Source organism: Blennius ocellaris, assembly GCF_963422515.1.
Source record: "Blennius ocellaris genome assembly, chromosome: 14".
Lineage (NCBI taxonomy): Eukaryota > Metazoa > Chordata > Actinopteri > Blenniiformes > Blenniidae > Blennius > Blennius ocellaris.
Window position 1 is genome coordinate 3,647,217 of NC_137663.1, and position 22,527 is coordinate 3,669,743.

General features: G+C 45.3%; 1 protein-coding gene across 1 annotated transcript in view; it reads left to right on the top strand.

The window, feature by feature from the left end:
• Positions 1 to 22,527, top strand: part of LOC308139131 (protein turtle homolog B-like) — a gene marked incomplete at both ends in the record, with an annotated part of 219,201 nt that overhangs the window by 182,896 nt on the left and 13,778 nt on the right. The window contains one exon of the mRNA XM_080508476.1: positions 5,508 to 7,133. Within this exon, the coding sequence (XP_080364602.1) occupies positions 5,508 to 7,133 (1,626 nt within the window). The remainder of the gene's footprint in view (positions 1 to 5,507; positions 7,134 to 22,527) is intronic.

Here is a 22,527-nt window from a genome sequence, read left to right on the forward strand (position 1 = left end):
AACTTTTGCATCTGAGTTGAAATGTAATTTTTTTGTCAGTATAGTTTGTTATGATTTCTTCAAATGGGAAACAAAGAAAATAATTTGACCACAGAGATAAGCTTATAAGGTTTCCCAGAGTGTATCCGACCCGATACCCGGTGTGTTGTTAATCTCAAAGAAGAATTTAATTTTGAGAAGCAAGGAAGGATTTAAAGCCAGCTTCTGAGAGCAGATGAGAGTTAAATTTCTAGTTTTTGAAGGGAAGTTTGCAGTTAGAAAACTTATCAACAGAGGTTGGTGCATAATTTGAAATTACAATACTATGGTATTCAATGGAGATAACATTGTGCAACAGTTTGTCATCAAATAGAAAAAAATCAATACAAGCGTGCGAGCGGTGGGCATTTGCGGAGAAAGAAAATACTTAATTAGATGGAAGGTATGAAACTGTAAAACCCTGGCAGATTTCGAAAGAGAACTTTGTTTCCTTGATGATCTGTCAAGGTTTATGTGTTGGACAAATGTAATGTCCCTGCCAATGATCACCTGATGATTAATTCAATTAGGTATAGATGAAAATAATTTGGATATAAATGTGTCATCATCCCATGTTGAAGCATAGAGTGAGGCCATTATAGTAAAGTACTAATGTTTGAAGTTCAAAGGCAACATCTATACATATAACAGTAGCCGCCCCCCTCGTCCTTTCTGAGTATCTTGAATGGAAGAAGTGTCCCATCCAAAAGGTCATGTTTTATGGAATTTTCCCCACATGTGTTACATCGTGTGAGGATTCACACACCTCACTCCAGCACCGGATCCTCACTGATACTCTTGAAGGTGATCAGCTAATTGATTGCTCCCAGCTCTAAAGCCCTGCAGTGAGGCGGGTCCGATGCCAGAAGATTGTGTAACCTGTCTGCGAATGTACTCCCCGGCTTCCCTCTTCAAGAGTCCTCCCGGCTGCGCTCCCCGTGCACCGTCAGCACTCCTCCTCGGGGTGCAGCGCACCTCCCTGCTGCAGTCCTCCTGCCTGCGTACTCTGCATCCCAGAGTCTCTGTTCCTTCGTCTCGCAGGTCTTGGTTTTCAATCAAATCACTGCCAATGGCACCTGTTCTGCCTCCTGGTCTGCTTTTGGGTTCCAGACACTCCCCGCACCAGCTTTCAGGCGTAACACATCGTCTGGTTCGGCAGGTTCTTGTCACACTTCTGATCTGTTTATTTTGTTGATCAGAGTCACGGTTTAGCCAAAATCGCCACCTGTCTGGGGTGTTCTGTCATGGCTGTTGTTGGGCCCGTCATTCATGATTAATTTCATGCAGAAAAAATGGAAAGGTAATAAAACAGCATGGGGGGAGGACAGCGACCCTGAGGGCCACAAACCCCAGATTGGAAACCAATAGAAGCTGTGAAGCGAATGCAGGGCTCCTCGCTTCCAACCACTCATTGGTCGAACCCAACCCGGACAGGTGTCCGAAATTCAAACTTGGTCAAACTGCCCCCTGCTTCTCACCCCGACCTCCGAGCGAAATATGTCTATGCCTCACCGGGAAAACCAAGAGAGCACAAAGTGGACCACAGAACCAAACCAAGGTTCAGCTTGCTGGCGAGCAGCAGAACACACCTTTTGGACTGCCCTTTTTCTCTTCTCCCTTTTCATTTATTTTGGATCCTGGGAACCAGGCGCGAAGCTAACCTGCAATTGTGTTTCATGTGCCGCTGATAAGCATCTTTTGTGTACGCACGTGTTCATGCGCACCATTGTAAGTTTGGTACTCTGGTTTTCCACCTCAGAAAAGGAGTTCCAGTTGAGCTTCTGGTCCACTGTATATCTGTGTGGAGAACTGAGTCTTGGAACAAAGCCTTGCCAGAATTTTCCTCCTCTTTTCCTCCACTTTCTCTCTCTTTCATTAACCTATCTGCGTACGCGGGCCCCTCGCATCTCTCCTGCCACTCATGGTAACTGATCGAGATAAGCTCTCCACATAGTTACAGGTGACACCCAAACTGCTAACTTGTGCTGCTGTGATACATCCGTTTGGTCACCGGAGTTTAACTGCATGTCTCAACATCCAGTTAAACTCCGGCATTACAGTAATGATTCTGCCCCAGTGAGACCGCTTGCTCCGAGTGCTTCCTGGTAATTATGCATTTATTGTTGATAATTCACTGGTTTGTAACAGAAAGTTCTTGAATCTCACACCTTCCCTTTTATTTAAGATTGTTATTGTTGCAAGAATGGTCGGCGCGGAGTGGACAGAGGGATGAACCTTTTTCCCCAAAATAGCGCTCTTTTTATTTTTCTGATTTTCAAACTTTTTCTTAAAAACGGTGCAAATATTTACAGTGTCCCAAATGAAGTCCCAAAATAAAGAACAAAACACGGAAAAACAAAACTATGAAAAATGCAAAAATAAACTGTCTTCAAGTTTGCCAGGCTAAATCAACTAGATCCTGCACAAAACTTCTACACAGCCACTATACCTTTCACCAAGACGGCCAAACCACAACTCAAGCTCTGGAGCATTCTACTGGGTTTATATGCCTGCAGCCCCTCCCACAGATGAGCCCAGTTCCAAAAATCAATCAATCAATTAACTAAATAACAACATTCTAAATGAAAAATAACAACTGAAAAGAACAAACACAAAATGCATAAACACCCGAAATCCTTTTTAGTAAATAAAATCTCTTTTACACCTAATAAAATACATTTTCCCCAAAACCAGTAAAACAACCCCGCTAAAATGGTATGCATCGCCCAGAGCATGTGAACCCCTCCAATAACTGCATAGTGGAACAGTCCCTCGGTTTCGCCCCAGAAAGAAGGAAGTGTTGAAGTGAAGCTGGCGAGTCTACAGAAATATCCATGTGTTTGTAAGTTTGATGAAACATTAAACTGCAAAAACGGCCATGTGTGTAAGTGTGTTTTGTTACCGGTAATATGTTGTTTTAACAGATGAATGTTTAGAAATATGGCGCGTGTTGAAATATGGCGCGTGGCGAAAACCAACAAACGATACATAATGGCGGCAGGCCTCCCTGCACACTCTGTAACAAATGTTAGTGAGATGTTGTGTGGAATGCTTAAACCAGGTAAGCCAAGACAGGAAACTGAATGGAAATGAAATGCTGCTCACTGCAGGAGGTCAGCTGGTGTTCAAATATGCCGGCAGATAGCCGCCTATGCGCCTGCGTGAGCATAAATCCCAACACTGTTTATGAGGAGACATTTTGGTTTTCCTATGTATTTGAATGAGAGGAGGTGGGAGGCGGAGGAAGGAGGAAGAATTCGGCATTCGGAACCTTGACAGCTAAAAAAATGAAACCATTCGACGACTCAAAAGGTTGAACAGAATCATTGAGCCGGAGACTCTCCTCTGTCATTTAATAGTGTTTTGAAGCCGATACAATGTTCGCCCTCAGAGGAGATAGCGCTTCTGTAACAGGTCTCAGGCAGAGTACCTGTAAACAAATAAGGTTTCTTGTAAAACAGGAGAAATAATGAGATCAGTGACCATTGCTTCTTGAACGTTGAGCTTCTCTCAAGCGAATGAGGACGTCAATGAGAGTCTGTTCACAAGGAGAGTCTCAGAGGGGAAGCAAGGTGCAACCCTGCACACTCAATAGCTCTCAGTGCATCTAAGTGCAAATAAATAAGGCTTTTGGGCCCTTTTGGGTTCAGTCCTTAATAATAATAATAATACATTTTATTTCAAGACACCTTTCTCAACACTCAAGGAAACTCAAGGAGACAGAATGCTGAAAGCTCTGCTCCTAATGAGAAAATTACAATAACCCAGACAGGAAGTGACAAGGCTTTGGGCGAAAGTCTCGGTCACAACCCACTGCTGTGGCAAGAGCAGGGAGGAAGTATGTCAATGCACATCACTCACATGGTTGCACAAGGTGTAAGTACGTGGCCCGCATGCAAAGCCTGGCCATGAGCGGTTGCGTGTATCATACATTGCACACATGGTAAGCGAGTTGTACGTGCTTACAATGTATGATCTCCGTGCGATTGCTATGGAGGCCATACTTACATACAGCTGCTGCTCACGTAGAGCGTCCTTGCTCACTTTGTGATCAAAGTGACTTTTTCCACCCGACATTGGGGAGCAGGAGTGTATATATAAGACAACTTTCCGAGGTTCTCCAGAAGCCCCAGCTGCTGCTGCCTCCAGATGTCACCCAATCCACCGCAGTGACTCAAGGTTCTGATGCTGCAAGAGCAGCTTCAAGTGGCAGCTCATGAGCACGACGTGGTATTAGTCGCCTCGATAGGGTTAGGGACACTGACACAGGAGATGGTGGGTTGCAGTGGCACCGCTGGGATTCTATTTCATAGTACTTACAGACAGCCCCCCAACCCCACCACCAGATGTGAATGTGAGCAGTGGCTTGTGTGATATGCAAACAATCCACAACAACGCTCTGCTCTGAGTACTGTGACTGTCACCCGGTTCAGCACCCTGGACAGCATCCAGAGCAAGAACTGGATGTGAGAATTCAATGCATTTCAATCGGTGACATTTAGATGAGAAAATTTGTTTTTTGATTGTCCTCCTGGTTAATTTAAATTTAAACTGAAATGTAAACACGTGGCAGTAATGCACACTACAGATCAGCATTTGTTTTCATCCACACTTTACAAATGTTGGGATTTCTAGAAGACATATGTATGCTGCTCACTATAAAATGCTGTTGCGATAAGTAAATGTATCTCTGTGCAGAGTGATAAATGTGATAAAGTGATCCGTAAGTCCCCACACCCATATGCTAAGCAGAGGGAGAGAGAAATTACCCCTAGTATGCATAGTGCATGCAGGATTCCACCTGACGAAATCAACTGGTGGGTTTGTCTATCAATCGAGGGAAGAAAATTTTAGGGCAGGGTTTTGCCGTGGGAAAAATGTAAAAGACTCACGGAGTCAGGGTGTTGGCACAACATGGTGGCAGTGGGATGGAAATAGTTTAAGGGTAAAGGAGAGGATAATGTGGTCGGTTATGGGGAGTTCATCAGCTGTAACTGCCAGAGCAACAGATTAAGTCCAAATTTCTTCCTTTACAGTGTGTAGGAATGGAGGCATGTTGCCAATCCAAAGATATCTTGACAGAAGGTGACGTCTTTCCTGCCAGAAAGTGAAGTCTTTGGTGAGAGGCAGGCTGGTATTTTCTATGTGGATATTGAAATCACCCAGCAGGATTATGTTGAGTGAGAGAGACGAGAGAAGGCTGAAGAAACCAGCAAAGTCATTTAAAAAGTCACTGTTGACATGAACTGGTGTTTAGAAGCATGTCTTCAGTTGTTTTGGTAATGGTACTTGATGGGTCTCCAGCCAGTGAAACAACATGGAGCTTCAAACCAGTTTGAACACATCTCATTGTTCATGTAACTGACCTTGTCTGCTAATGACTGAATAAAGTGTTTGGAAGTACAGCTCATGTTAATTTTACTTCTCACAAAGTTCAACTGTCTGTCAGTAAACTCCAACACTGAATTCCTTCATGTTCTGTTTGATAGGTCCTCTTCAGGCAAGGCGAGCCCAGAGAGTGTCGACTCCAAGGCTTCCCCTTCAGAAACATCTGAAGACAGTCATGACCAGCGTGGAAAGAAACCTCCGATAAGTCCAGGAAGGAAAGAGGAATTGTCTTTATACAAGAAGTCCAAAAGAGCAAAAACCACCAAGAAGTATACCATCTCCAAACATGAAGCCGAAGCAACACCAATTGAACTCATCAGTCGAGGTCCAGATGGACGCTTTGTCATAGATCCCACTGACAGAGAAATGTCGGTCAAGCCCCGACGAATTGAAGGCTTTCCCTTTGTGGAAGAATCAGACCTCTATCCCGAATTCCGACAGTCAGATGAAGAGAATGATGATCCCAGGCTTTTGCCACCAGTAATGCCCCCGCTTCGGCCTCACCAGATTTTCCCAATCTCCAGTCAGGAATCTTACCTGCAACCTCCAGCCTACACCCCGCGTTTCCACAGGCCCTTCGAAGGTATGACCATCATAGAGAGCAGTCCGCTCCAGGCCACAGGGCAGATCCGAGGCTCTCTCCATGACAGGTCTTTCTACGGCTATCTGGGATACCCTGGAGATCACGATCCCCCACCCCATTTTTACATGCCTGATACCAGCCCACTCAGCTCTGTGATGTCCTCCCCTCCATACCTGGCTGAAGGCCCTTTCGGTCACCCTATGATTCCTGAAGAAATGGGAGAGGGTGACTTTCCACAATATGCGATCTCTGGTTTTCCTCTTCCTCTGACCATTGCTTCTTCCTCTCATTCTCCAGAAATTTGGCAGGGACTGGATTTCACTTTTGCAAGTCTGGAGGGGCCCCAATTCATTTTCCCTCCACATCACTCTCTGCATCTCCACCATGACTCCCCCTATCCACCACCACCTCGTGTTCTTCCCCTCAGTGCTTCCCAGCCTTCTCCCCTTCCAATGCCCACCTACCCAGCTGCCCTGCCACTGGAGGCCCCAAAGAGCCAGTCAAGCAAGTCTCCCAGCAAGGCTAGGCCTCATGGCTCACCAACCAAGCATCTCGCTATGCAAGAGGCACATTTAGGGCAGCTAAGACACACAGTCCACAGCATGGGTGTGCCAGTTTTGCCCTATACCGATCCGATGGCCCACATTATTCCGAGCACCTACAGTAGCTTGGACACTCGATGGTTTGAAACTGCCCCGCGTTTCAGTCCTAGACAAACTCGTAGGATGGATCCTGGCTTGCATCAGGTGGTTCTCCAACCGTCTCGACTTTCACCCCTAACCCAAAGTCCACTGAGCTCCCACGAGGGCTCCCCTGAGTTTGGAGTATGTCCCCGGCCACGTGCTAGCTTTGTCCAACCTACCATACCCCCAGAGATCACCCTCCTCCCTCCTTCTACAGCAAGCTTCTCAATGAGATCCTCCCCCTCCTCCTACCCTGCTCCGGGGCAGGGAAGCAGGAGAGCAAGGCCCAACTACCATTCCCACATGGCCTTTGTCAGCTCTGCAACCAGCTACCCAGCCTCTCAGTCCCCGTCACCCCCCATGGAAAGCAGTAACAGGTTTGGGCAGATGTCATCTATGAGGAGGACTGAGAAGGGGATTCTTCCATCTGAGCCCTCTCCACCCCAGTTGTCAGCTTCAGGGTAGGTTCATCAGGCATGTAGGCCAGGAAACCATTCGCAGTCATCTGCCCCAACCCATAATGCTTTGATGTGTGGAATTGCACCGACATTTTGTTTACTGAAGTGTTGTCTATCCATCATGTTTTGCCATCATGTAGCGTCTCTTTGGCAACCATAGTTGTATAATTTAGTTGCTGCCTTTTTGAAGTGATTAACTATATTTTAAGAACAGTAAAAAAAAAAAAAAAAACTTTTAGGTTTAATGAAAATGTTCTGCTTGTTATGATTCATTTGCTGAGTTTTACATGTTTTCAGTTTAAATTCAATCTGGTCAAGGCTGCTTTTCATGTCAAACATTGATTAGGTGAATCCACCCAATGAATCTGTGAAGCACTGTCCCCAAATCCTTTTCAGAAATGACATAGCCATTTTCAGTCAAAACGAACAACTCAAATTACACATTGGATTGATTCAAAAATACATTTGTTTCACAGATAACATATCTTTATGGGCTGCTGTACATCCTTCCTATGGCCAGTACTGAGCGCAGTTTATTTGGCAAAAGCTCCCAAATCCCGGGAAACTGCAGACTTCACCACAAAATCCCTATTTTTTTCTATCTGTATCATGCCTTACCCTGCTTTCACCTAACAGGAGTGGGAGGAATCCCATAATATTCATCCAAGTGAGTCCATCGTTATGTCTAACTCGAAGCCTCTGAAGATACCTTCATCATACAGAAGGATGCTTTAAGAAGAATCCATCCTGGCAGGCCCTGCGGCCCATCCTCAGCCTTAGTAACCTGGCTGCATGACCAGTTCTCCCTTTCCTTCCAACCACTCAGATTGTTTCCTATTCTTTACCCCTTCCCTTTCTCTAACCCTTGTGTCCCCAATCCCCCCAAATGCCACCAGGTCCCAACCAGGTTAGACTACCCAGGAAAGGTTGATGGTCAAATTGTGTCACAGGGCCTGTCCGCTTGTCTTGTGCTGCAATGTCTCCATCATAATGACTTAGGGGCAGTGTGGTGTTTCATGATGGCTCCTGGAGTCTTACCTGCTTTGTTTTTGATTGATCTCAGCTATCTGGGCAGCGTTGTTGTGACCAAGTCCTCTACACCGCAATAGGTAAGGGTTGGATCCATGTCTGAAAGCAGGGGGGGGGGGGGGGGGGGGGGGTAGCAGGTGGGAGTTTTTTTTTATCACCTCGTCCTTTAAAGGGGAATACAAGACTTTCAGTCTTTGATTTGTTCCTTCCTTCAGTCAACACGTGTAGTTCCTTTCAGATCCTTCTTTTCTTCTTGCTTTTTTAAAAGTGGTGATGCATTTTAAGTTCTGCAGGCTTAATTCAATATATTTAATTTCATATATCATATCATATCACATCATATGTAATAGAATATAATAAAATTATGTACAGGCCACCTGTTAGCTAAACGCCTTGGTCAGGGATGTGTCACCAACAGGTTCTAACTGACCACAATAACATGCAACTTTTGACTCTCTGAACAGAAGAGCATTGATTCATGTTCTACATGCCTTCACACAATTAAGGCAATTATACCGCAACTGAGTCTTTTCAACACTTATCCCAATTGAACTGACTGCTGATGTACAAGAAACGTCTAAAAGAGCTTCTGACAACAGTGCCCCATTTTCCTAACCTGTGGTTGAAAATGTTTTGTAAGATTTTGCAATAGTCAGGTCCACTTTGTGAAGTGCTGACTACTTCGAAAACTGCTTAGAGAGGAGATAAGAAATCATTTAAATGGAGCGGCTCATCAGTTCACTGCTTCGTGAGCAGATCAGCGCCTCAAAGGATTCAACTTCATCCTGCTTTCAACAGCTGACAGCTGGGTTGTCTTCACAGAGTACTTCAGCTTCACAGTACTCACAATACTCAGAGCAGTAAAGGTGCTCCATCAGTCTGAACCTCCATCAGTCTAAACCTCCATCAGTCTGAACCTCCGTCAGTCTGAACCTCCATCAGTCAAGGTGCTCCTTCAGCCTAAACCTCCATCAGTGTGAACCTCCATCAGTAAACCACCATCAGTCTGAACCTCCATCACTAAACCTCATTAGTCTGAACCTCAATCAGTCTAAACCTCCATCAGTCTAAACCTCCACCAGTGAACCTCCATCAGAAAACCTCCATGGGTAAGCCTCCATCAGTTGGAACCTCCGACAGTCTAAACATCCATCAGTCTACGCTTTAATCAGTTTAAACACTATCAGGCTAAGCCTCCATCAGTCTCAACATTCATCAGTAAACCTCCATCAATCTGAAAGTCCATCAGTAAACTTCCATCAGTCTGAGCCTTCATCAGTCTGAACCTCCATCAGTAAACATCCATCAATCTACAAATTCATCAGTAAACCTCTATCAGTCTAACCTTCCATCAGTCGAAACCACCATCAGTCGAAACCACCATCAGTCGAAACCTGCATCAGTAAACCTCCATCAGTCTAACCTTCCATCAGTCGAAACCACCATCAGTCGAAACCTGCATCAGTAAACCTCCATCAGTAAACAGCCATCACTCTGAACCTCCATCAGTCAAAACCTCCATCAGTAAACCCCCATCAGTCTAAACCTCCATCAGTCTAAACCACCATCAGTCGAAACCTGCATCAGTAAACCTCCATCAGTAAACAGCCATCACTCTGAACCTCCATCAGTAAACCCCCATCAGTCTAAACCTCCATCAGTAAACAGCCATCAGTAAACCTCCATCAGTCTAAACCACCATCAGTCAAAACCTGCATCAGTAAACCTCCAACAGTAAACAGCCATCACTCTGAACCTCCATCAGTCTAAACCTCCATCAGTAAATCTCCATCAGTAAACCTCCATCAGTGAACCTCCATCAGCCAAAACTTCCATCAGTAAACCTCCATCAGTAAGCCTCCATCAGTCTGAATCTCCATCAGTAAACCTCCATCAGTCTAAACCAACATCAGTACACCTCAATCAGTATAAACCTCCATCAGTGAACCTCCATCAGTCTGAACCGCACTCAGTCTGAACCTCCATCAGTCTAAGCCTCCATCAGTCTGAACCTCCATCAGTAAACATCCATCAATCTAAAAATCCATCAGTTGAAACCGCCATCAGTCGACACCTCCATCAGTAAACATCCATCAGTAAATATCTATCAGTAAACCTCCATCAGTCTGAACCTCCATCAGTCTTAACCGCCATCAGTCTGACCCCATCAGTCTAAACCTCCATCACTAAACAGCCATCACTCTGAACCTCCATCAGTCGTAGCCTCGATCAGTTAACCCCCATCAGTCTAAACCTCCATCAGTCTAAACCTCCATTAGTAAACAGCCATCAGTAAACCTCCATCACTCTGAACCTCCATCAGTCGTAACCTCGATCAGTAAACCCCCATCAGTCTAAACCTCCGTCAGTCGTAACCTCCATCAGTAAATCCCCATCAGTAAACCTCCATCAGTGAACCTCCATCAGCCTGAACCTCCATCAGCCAAATCTTCCATCAGTAAACCTCCATTGGTCTAAACCTCCATGAGTAAGCCTCCATCAGTCTGAATCTCCATCAGTAAACCACCATCAGTAAACCTCAATCAGTATAAACCTCCATCAGTGAACATCCATCAGTCTGAACCACACTCAATCTGAACCTCCATCAGTCTAAGCATCCATCAGTCTGAACCTCCATCAGTCTGAACCTCCATCAGTAAACATCCATCAATCTAAAAATCCATCAGTAAACCTCCATCAGTCGAAACCTCCATCAGTCGACACCTCCATCAGTAAACATCCATCAGTAAATATCCATCAGTAAACCTCCATCAGTCTGAACCTCCATCAGTCGAAACCTCCATCAGTGAACCTCTTTTGTAAACCATCAGTCTGAAAATCCATCAGTCTAAACCTCCATCAGTGAACATCCATCAGTAAACCTCCATCAGTTTAAAGATCCATCAGTGTAAACCTCCATCAGTGAACCTCCATCAGTCTAAGCATCCATCAGTCTGAACCTCCATCAGTCTGAACCTCCATCAGTAAACATACATCAATCTAAAAATCCATCAGTAAACCTCCATCAGTGAACCTCCATCAGTCTAAGCATCCATCAGTCTGAAAATCCATCAGTCTAAACCTCCATCAGTGAACATCCATCAGTAAACCTCCATCAGTTTAAAGATCCATCAGTGTAAACCTCCATCAGTGAACCTCCATCAGTCTAAGCATCCATCAGTCTGAACCTCCATCAGTCTGAACCTCCATCAGTAAACATACATCAATCTAAAAATCCATCAGTAAACCTCCATCAGTCGAAACCTCCATCAGTCGACACCTCCATCAGTAAACATCCATCAGTAAACCTCCATCAGTCTGAACCTCCATCAGTCAAAACCTCCATCAGTGAACCTCTTTTGTAAACCATCAGTCTGAAAATCCATCAGTCTAAACCTTCATCAGTGAACATCCATCAGTAAACCTCCATCAGCTTGAAGATCCATCAGTGTAAACCTCCATCAGTGAACCTCCATCAGTCTAAACCTCCATCAGTCTAAACCTCCATCAGTCTAAACCACCATCAGTCGAAACCTGCATCAGTAAACCTCCATCAGTAAACAGCCATCACTCTGAACCTCCATCAGTAAACCCCCATCAGTCTAAACCTCCATCAGTAAACAGCCATCAGTAAACCTCCATCAGTCTAAACCACCATCAGTCAAAACCTGCATCAGTAAACCTCCATCAGTAAACAGCCATCACTCTGAACCTCCATCAGTAAACCCCCATCAGTCTAAACCTCCATCAGTAAACAGCCATCAGTAAACCTCCATCAGTCTAAACCACCATCAGTCAAAACCTGCATCAGTAGACCTCCATCAGTAAACAGCCATCACTTTGAACCTCCATCAGTTGTAACCTCCATCAGTAGACCCCCATCAGTCTAAACCTCCATCAGTCTAAGCCTCCATCAGTAAATCTCCATCAGTAAACCTCCATCAGTGAACCTCCATCAGCCTGAACCTCCATCAGCCAAAACTTCCATCAGTAAACCTCCATCAGTAGACCCCCATCAGTCTAAACCTCCATCAGTCTAAACCTCCATCAGTAAATATCTATCAGTAAACCTCCATCAGTCTGAACCTCCATCAGTCTTAACCGACATCAGTCTAAACCTCCATCAGTCTAAACCTCCATCAGTAAATATCTATCAGTAAACCTCCATCAGTCTGAACCTCCATCAGTCTTAACCGACATCAGTCTGACCCCATCAGTCTAAACCTCCATCACTAAACAGCCATCACTCTGAACCTCCATCAGTCGTAACCTCGATCAGTCTAAACCTCCATCAGTAAACAACCATCAGTAAACCTCCATCACTCTGAACCTCCATCAGTCGTAAGCTCGATCAGTAAACCCCCATCAGTCTAAACCTCCGTCAGTCGTAACCTCCATCAGTAAATCCCCATCAGTAAACCTCCATCAATGAACCTCCATCAGCCTGAACCTCCATCAGCCAAAACTTCCATCAGTAAACCTCCATTGGTCTAAACATCCATCAGTAAGCCTCCATCAGTCTGAATCTCCATCAGTAAACCACCATCAGTAAACCTCAATCAGTATAAACCACCATCAGTGAACATCCATCAGTCTGAACCACACTCAGTCTGAACCTCCATCAGTCTGAACCTCCATCAGTAAACATCCATCAATCTAAAAATCCATCAATAAACCTCCATCAGTCGAAACCTCCATCAGTCGACACCTCCATCAGTAAACATCCATCAGTAAATATCCATCAGTAAACCTCCATCAGTCTGAACCTCCATCAGTCGAAACCTCCATCAGTGACCCTCTTTTGTAAACCATCAGTCTGAAAATCCATCAGTCTAAACCTCCATCAGTGAACATCCATCAGCAAACCTCCATCAGTTTGAAGATCCATCAGTGTAAACCTCCATCAGTGAACCTCCATCAGTCTAAGCATCCATCAGTCTGAACCTCCATCAGTCTGAACCTCCATCAGTAAACATCCATCAATCTAAAAATCCATCAGTAAACCTCCATCAGTCGACACCTCCATCAGTAAACATCCATCAGTAAATATCCATCAGTAAACCTCCATCAGTCTGAACCTCCATCAGTCGAAACCTCCATCAGTGAACCTCTTTTGTAAACCATCAGTCTGAAAATCCATCAGTCTAAACCTCCATCAGTGAACATCCATCAGTAAACCTCCATCAGTTTGAAGATCCATCAGTGTAAACCTCCATCAGTGAACCTCCATCAGTCTAAACCTCCATCAGTCTAAACCACCATCAGTCGAAACCTGCATCAGTAAACCTCCATCAGTAAACAGCCATCACTCTGAACCTCCATCAGTAAACCCCCATCAGTCTAAACCTCCATCAGTAAACAGCCATCAGTAAACCTCCATCAGTCTAAACCACCATCAGTAAACAGCCATCAGTAAATCTCCATCAGTCTAAACCACCATCAGTCAAAACCTGCATCAATAAACCTCCATCAGTAAACAGCCATCACTCTGAACCTCCATCAGTTGTAACCTCCATCAGTAGACCCCCATCAGTCTAAACCTCCATCAGTCTAAACCTCCATCAGTAAATCTCCATCAGTAAACCTCCATCAGTGAACCTCCATCAGCCTGAACCTCCATCAGCCAAAACTTCCATCAGTAAACCTCCATCAGTAAGCCTCCATCAGTCTGAATCTCCATCAGTAAACATCCATCAGTCTAAACCACCATCAGTAAACCTCAATCAGTATAAACCTCCATCAGTGAACCTCCATCAGTCTGAACCGCACTCAGTCTGAACCTCCATCAGTCTAAGCCTCCATCAGTCTGAACCTCCATCAGTAAACATCCATCAGTAAATATCTATCAGTAAACCTCCATCAGTCTGAACCTCCATCAGTCTTAACCGCCATCAGTCTGACCCCATCAGTCTAAACCTCCATCACTAAACAGCCATCACTCTGAACCTCCACCAGTCGTAACCTCGATCAGTTAACCCCCATCAGTCTAAACCTCCATCAGTCTAAACCTCCATTAGTAAACAGCCATCAGTAAACCTCCATCACTCTGAACCTCCATCAGTCGTAACCTCGATCAGTAAACCCCCATCAGTCTAAACCTCCGTCAGTCGTAACCTCCATCAGTAAATCCCCATCAGTAAACCTCCATCAGTGAACCTCCATCAGCCTGAACCTCCATCAGCCAAAACTTCCATCAGTAAACCTCCATTGGTCTAAACCTCCATCAGTAAGCCTTCATCAGTCTGAATCTCCATCAGTAAACCACCATCAGTAAACCTCAATCAGTATAAACCTCCATCAGTGAACATCCATCAGTCTGAACCACACTCAATCTGAACCTCCATCAGTCTAAGCATCCATCAGTCTGAACCTCCATCAGTAAACATCCATCAATCTAAAAATCCATCAGTAAACCTCCATCAGTCGAAACCTCCATCAGTCGACACCTCCATCAGTAAACATCCATCAGTCGAAACCTCCATCAGTGAACCTCTTTTGTAAACCATCAGTCTGAAAATCCATCAGTCTAAACCTCCATCAGTGAACATCCATCAGTAAACCTCCATCAGTTTGAAGATCCATCAGTGTAAACCTCCATCAGTGAACCTCCATCAGTCTAAGCATCCATCAGTCTGAACCTCCATCAGTCTGAACCTCCATCAGTAAACATCCATCAATCTAAAAATCCATCAGTAAACCTCCATCAGTCGAAACCTCCATCAGTCGACACCTCCATCAGTAAACATCCATCAGTAAATATCCATCAGTAAACCTCCATCAGTCTGAACCTCCATCAGTCGAAACCTCCATCAGTGAACCTCTTTTGTAAATCATCAGTTTGAAGATCCATCAGTGTAAACCTCCATCAGTGAACCTCCATCAGTCTAAGCATCCATCAGTCTGAACCTCCATCAGTAAACATCCATCAATCTAAAAATCCATCAGTAAACCTCCATCAGTCGAAACCTCCATCAGTCGACACCTCCATCAGTAAACATCCATCAGTAAACCTCCATCAGTCTGAACCTCCATCAGTCGAAACCTCCATCAGTGAACCTCTTTTGTAAATCATCAGTCTGAAAATCCATCAGTCTAAACCTCCATCAGTGAACATCCATCAGTAAACCTCCATCAGTTTGAAGATCCATCAGTGTAAACCTCCATCAGTGAACCTCCATCAGTCTAAACCTCCATCAGTCTAAACCTCAATCAGTGAACTTCATCAGTAAACCTCCATCAGTCTGAAGATCCATCAGTCCGAACCAGGTGCTAAAACCAGGTGCAGCTGTTACTTACGTAGCCGTCAGAGCTCCTCACTCTGCCGATACCACTTGTGGCGTCATTGCACTCTGCTGTTGCACATTGCACTCTGCACTCCAATCAAACTAGAACAATATAATATATAATATAATTGTATGACGGCAGGCTGAGGTCTGCCAGGGAGCTGCATAAGGCTGCTGAGGGCGCTCTGCTACCAGACGACTCACAATTTGAGAGGCTGCCAGTGGAGAAGCCAAGATGGCCGACAACATGGCCACTTCCAGCGATTGTTGCCATTTTGTTTGGAATCTCCTCCACAGCACCACTGTCTGTGGGAGGCGGTAGTACATGATCCACAGCATGACTGTACTGCTCCAGAATTGAAACCCTGCCAGTGCGGTATCAAAACCGCGTTTGGTGGGTGCTGAAATACTTGTATGTGGTTGCGGACATAATTGCATCTGGTCAGCACCCTACTACTCTCAAAAATAAAACCCCACCATTGCGGTATCAAATATGGTGTCGTCGTGGCACCGACATACTTGTACATGGTCATCGCCATATATAAATGGCAAAATCTCGTTAATGGCTTCAGTTGTGTCATGCCTTCCTTTTCAGTTCTAGGAAGCACAGGTTCACTAGAAGGTACATCCCGGTAGATTTTATCTGAATAAAGCTCAGAGAGCATTTATAAGGTCCAGAGACTAGTGGATTGAAGAAAGAGAAAAAAGATCACGTTCCACTAAGATATAAAAACACAGACAACATTTTTTTTTTATTTCACACCCTCATGATAAATGGAGAACGCATAGAACCAAAAGGTATAGTCAAAGAGATCTTGAATTCCTTTAGATACCTGTATGTATCCTCTTATTCTAAACAAAATGCTGAATCAATTTTCAATGAGATAAAGGATATGATTCTGTAAATGAAGAAAACATTAGAAATGTTTGAAATAAAATGGAAGAATTCAATATATAATCAAAAACAGCTTTTGGCTGATCTCCAGGCTCACAAGGAATTACTGCAAAAATCTACAAACATTTCTGAAAAGAAATTAAAATGTTGCTATTGTATATGAATATGTATGAATGAAACAAGGCAGAATTAATATAACACCTAAATAATGAAAAGTAAAATGATTATTGAGCAAACAAAGACCTATTACATTCCTAAATATAGACTAGAAAATACATCTGTATTGGCAGCAAGGTTAAAAGTAGGTTTATTCCAAATTATTAGTCTTACACTCGATCAGGATTTCATAAAGGAAGATTGATACACGATAATATATGACTGTTCTCACCTTTCGCTGGATAACATCACTGTCAAAAATGAAAAAAATACCCCAGAATCTGGATTTCTAAACACGAGTGAAAGAAATAATGTTCATAAAACCTTTTAACTGCCAAAACAAAGTTGAATAACTGTTTCCAAAGAGACATGACACTGTTTGAAGGAACACTGCTGACAAACATTGAAGTATATCTTGGCTCATCTATCCTGCAGGCTGCTTAGCAATACCCACAAAGAGTACTGAGGAAACTAAATCATCAACTTTCAATGGAAAAATAAACATCATTACATAAAGAACAGTGATTGTCAGGTGATATGAAGATGGAATAAAAGCAATAGATGAAGAAATGAAGAATCTCCCCAGGGCTACTTTCATTCTCTGCAGTGTTATTGTACATCACTGCTGGTGAAGTTGTGCACATTTTGGCTGGTTATCTTGTATACAGTAGCGTGCGGTGGTGTTTCAGTCAGGGCCAGCAGTAACAAAATACAACCCCCCGCTCCAAAAAAGTATTGTTGCCTATGCCAATACAGCCAATGCTGCAGCCGCACATTATGTCCTACAGTAATACACAATCCGAATCCAATGTAAGGCCACTATTATGCATCAGTACTTAATCCACACCAACATGACAGCTGATCAACAACCACAACACATCAAGACACCACTGTGCAGTTTCGCCAGCAGACCATTTTCCAGTGTTTCCAACAGGTTTGCACCGGGGGTGGGGGGGGGGGGGTCATAGTGTCTGATGGGAGGTTGAAACCATGTGAGGCTACTACTGTCATGCATGCAGCCTTTGTCTGTGTGCACGATTGTATGGGTTCAGTGTCAATGTGAGGTGCATTAAGCAAAACCTTCAAGATTTACCCATGACACACCTTCAACATTTACCTGACACACCTTCAACATTTACCCATGACACACCTTCAACATTTACCCATGACACACCTTCAACATTTACCTGACACACCTTCAACATTTACCTGACACACCTTCAACATTGAGACACAGCTGAGGTGGCTCGGGCATCTATTTCGGATGCCCCCCGGACGCCTCCCCAGGGAGGTGTTCCGGGCATGTCCCTCCGGTAGGAGGCCTCGGGGCAGACCCAGGACACGCTGGAGGGACTATGTCTCTCTATGGCCTGGGAACACCTTGGGGTGCCACCGGAGGAGCTGGAGGAAGAGTCTGGGGTGAGGTAAGTCTGGGCAACTCTGCTCAGACTGCTGCCTCCGCGACCCGGCCCCGGATAAAGCGGTAGCCAATGGATGGATGGATGGACCTTCAACATTTACCTGACACACCTTCAACATTTACCCATGTCAGACCTTCAACATTTTCCCATGACAAACTTCCAACCTTTACCCATGACAGACCTTCAACATTTACCCATGACAGACTGTCATCGTTCTTCATTTTAAATACAAGCAAAATTCAGCATATTTTTCATAATGACCTCTGACCCCAGCCTGGTTGATCCTTCAGCCATCAGGATGTCATCTCCCTCTGGTCATGATGACCTCTGACCCCAGCCTGGTTGATCCTTCAGCCATCAGAATGTCGATGTTCTAAAAACCAGTGACATGATGCATATTGATAGTTTAGCCAACCCATCAACAAACCCAGCTTTTGTATTGTAAAGTCTGTCCCACTGCCTGACGCAGTGTTTTCTTACCTGCTGGCCACTGAAAGGCAGCTTCCTCAGGTTGAGCTGCTGCTTGAGGGTGGGTGATGCTGACCAGCTCCTCCAGAGGTTCCTTCTGTCTGAACGGATCCTCAACTTATTCGGATCATCATGAAGCGCTGAAGCCAAGGAGCAAAGATAGTACATGTATTCAGCTCAAGAGAATAGAATCACTAACAGCACAGTTTGTGTAGGAGCCAATGTATGTTTAATATAGGATTATTGTTTAATTTTGTTGTCTGTGTGTGCTCCTCTGTTTACTGGCGATCTGTGCAGAATTTATGTTCGCCCACTAGGTGGAGCTAGGGCAAAGTTGAGATTATAACACCTCCAGGTAATCATGGCAGGACAGGGGACCCGAACATGTTCCAAACCAAGTTACCTGTCCTCACCAGAACAGCACCTTAAATAGGTTAAGGTGCTGCTACCGTTTGTTTCACTCACCTTGATCTGCTCTCTGGAAGAAACTCAAGATTCATCCTCCGTCAACAGCCTGAATGATCCTGCAGATAGAAACACTTTGTGAAAACCAATGAAAAGTCACAGCGGCAGCTGTGAACGTTACTTTGATTAAAGTGAAAACTGTCTGGGAATTATTTTTCACCTGGCTAGTTTCACTGGCCAGGTGTTCTTGTTTCCTGTTGACAGTGCGTTTTCACTGGCCAGGTGTTCCTGTTACCTGTTGACAGCTAGTTTCACTGGCCAGGTGTTCTTGTTACCTGTTGACAGTGCGTTTTCACTGGCCAGGTGTTCCTGTTACCTGTTGACAGTGCGTTTTCACTGGCCAGGTGTTCTTGTTACCTGTTGACAGCTAGTTTCACTGGCCAGGTGTTCCTGTTACCGTTTGACAGCTAGTTTCACTGGCCAGGTGTTCCTGTTACCTGTTGACAGCTAGTTTCACTGACCAGGTGTTCCTGTTACCTGGTGACAGCTAGTTTCACTGACCAGGTGTTCCTGTTACATGGTGACAGCTAGTTTCACTGGCCAGGTGTTCCTGTTACCTGTTGACAGCTAGTTTCACTGGCTAGGTGTTCTTGTTACCTGTTGACAGCTAGTTTCACTGGCCAGGTGTTCTTGTTACCTGTTGACAGCTTGTTTCACTGGCCAGGCGTTCTTGTTACCTGTTGACAGCTAGTTTCACTGGCCAGGTGTTCCTGTTACCTGTTGACAGCTATTTTCACTGGCCAGGTGTTCCCTGTTACCTGGTGACAGCTAGTTTCACTGGCCAGGAGTTCCTGTTACCTGTTGACAGCTAGTTTCACTGGCCATGTGTTCCTGTTACCTGTTGACAGCTAGTTTCACTGGCCAGGTGCTCTTGTTACCTGTTGACAGCTAGTTTCACTGGCCAGGTGTTCCCTGTTACCTGGTGACAGCTAGTTTCACTGGCCAGGAGTTCCTGTTACCTGTTGACAGCTAGTTTCACTGGCCATGTGTTCCTGTTACCTGTTGACAGCTAGTTTCACTGGCCAGGTGCTCTTGTTACCTGTTGACAGCTAGTTTCACTGGCCAGGTGTTCCTGTTACTTGTTGACAGCTAGTTTCACTGGCCAGGTGTTCTTGTTACCTGTTGACAGCTAGTTTCACTGGCCAGGTGTTCCTGTTACCTGTTGACAGCTAGTTTCACTGGCCAGGTGTTCCTGTTACCTGTTGACAGCTAGTTTCACTGGCCAGGTGCTCTTGTTACCTGTTGACAGCTAGTTTCACTGGCCAGGTGTTCCTATTACCTTTTGACAGCTGGTTTCACTGGCCAGGTGTTCCTGTTACCCTTTGACAGCTAGTTTCACTGGCCAGGTGTTCTTGTTACCTGTTGACAGCTGGTTTCACTGGCCAGGTGTTCCTATTACCCTTTGACAGCTAGTTTCACTGGCCAGGCGTTCTTGTTACCTGTTGACAGCTAGTTTCACTGGTTCCTATTACCCTTTGACAGCTAGTTTCACTGGCCAGGTGTTCTTGTTACCTGTTGACAGCTGGTTTCACTGGCCAGGTGTTCCTGTTACCTGGTGACAGCTAGTTTCACTGGCCAGGTGTTCTTGTTACCTGTTGACAGCTGGTTTCACTGGCCAGGTGTTCCTGTTACCTGGTGACAGCTAGTTTCACTGGCCAGGTGTTCCTGTTACCCTTTGACAGCTAGTTTCACTGGCCAGGTGTTCCTGTTACCTGGTGACAGCTAGTTTCACTGGCCAGGTGTTCCCTGTTACCTGGTGACAGCTAGTTTCACTGGCCAGGTGTTCCTGTTACCTGGTGACAGCTAGTTTCACTGGCCAGGTGTTCCTGTTACCTGTTGACAGCGAGTTTCACTGGCCAGGTGTTCCTGTTACCTGTTGACAGATAGTTTCACTGGCCAGGTGTTCCTGTTACCTGTTGACAGTGTGTTTTCACTGGCCAGGTGTTCCTGTTACCTGTTGACAGCTAGTTTCACTGGCCAGGTGTTCCCTGTTACCTGGTGACAGCTAGTTTCACTGGCCAGGTGTTCTTGTTACCTGTTGACAGCTAGTTTCACTGGCCAGGTGTTCCTGCTACCTGTTGACAGCTAGTTTCACTGGCCAGGTGTTCTTCTTACCTGTTGACAGCTAGTTTCACTGGCCAGGTGTTCCTATTACCTTTTGACAGCTAGTTTCACTGGCCAGGTGTTCCCTGTTATCTGTTGACAGCGAGTTTCACTGGCCAGGTGTTCCTGTTACCTGTTGACAGCTAGTTTCACTGGCCAGGTGTTCCCTGTTACCTGGTGACAGCTAGTTTCACTGGCCAGGTGTTCTTGTTACCTGTTGACAGCTAGTTTCACTGGCCAGGTGTTCCTGTTACCTGTTGACAGCTGGTTTCACTGGCCAGGTTTTCCTGATACCTGTTGACAGCTGGTTTCACTGGCCAGGTTTTCCTGTTACCTGTTGACAGCTAGTTTCACTGGCCAGGCGTTCTTGTTACCTGTTGACAGCTAGTTTCACTGGCCAGGTGTTCCTGTTGACCTGTTGACAGCTAGTTTCACTGGTTCCTATTACCCTTTGACAGCTAGTTTCACTGGCCAGGTGTTCTTGTTACCTGTTGACAGCTGGTTTCACTGGCCAGGTGTTCTTGTTACCTGTTGACAGCTGGTTTCACTGGCCAGGTGTTCCTGTTACCTGGTGACAGCTAGTTTCACTGGCCAGGTGTTCTTGTTACCTGTTGACAGCTGGTTTCACTGGCCAGGTGTTCCTGTCACCTGGTGACAGCTAGTTTCACTGGCCAGGTGTTCCTGTTACCCTTTGACAGCTAGTTTCACTGGCCAGGTGTTGCTGTTACCTGGTGACAGCTAGTTTCACTGGCCAGGTGTTCCCTGTTACCTGGTGACAGCTAGTTTCACTGGCCAGGTGTTCCTGTTACCTGTTGACAGCGAGTTTCACTGGCCAGGTGTTCCTGTTACCTGTTGACAGCTAGTTTCACTGGCCAGGTGTTCCTGTTACCTGTTGACAGTGTGTTTTCACTGGCCAGGTGTTCCTGTTACCTGTTGACAGCTAGTTTCACTGGCCAGGTGTTCCCTGTTACCTGGTGACAGCTAGTTTCACTGGCCAGGTGTTCTTGTTACCTGTTGACAGCTAGTTTCACTGGCCAGGTGTTCCTGCTACCTGTTGACAGCTAGTTTCACTGGCCAGGTGTTCTTGTTACCTGTTGACACCTGGTTTCACTGACCAGGTGTTCCTGTTACCTGTTGACAGCTAGTTTCACTGGCCAGGTGTTCCTATTACCTTTTGACAGCTAGTTTCACTGGCCAGGTGTTCCTATTACTTTTTGACAGCTAGTTTCACTGGCCAGGTGTTCCTATTACCTTTTGACAGCTAGTTTCACTGGCCAGGTGTTCCTATTACCTTTTGACGGCTAGTTTCACTGGCCAGGTGTTCCTGTTACCTGTTGACAGCTAGTTTCACTGGCCAGGTGTTCCCTGTTACCTGTTGACAGCGAGTTTCACTGGCCAGGTGTTCCTGTTACCTGTTGACAGCTAGTTTCACTGGCCAGGTGTTCCTGTTACCTGTTGACAGTGTGTTTTCACTGGCCAGGTGTTCCTGTTACCTGTTGACAGCTAGTTTCACTGGCCAGGTGTTCCTGTTACCTGGTGACAGCTAGTTTCACTGGCCAGGTGTTCTTGTTACCTGT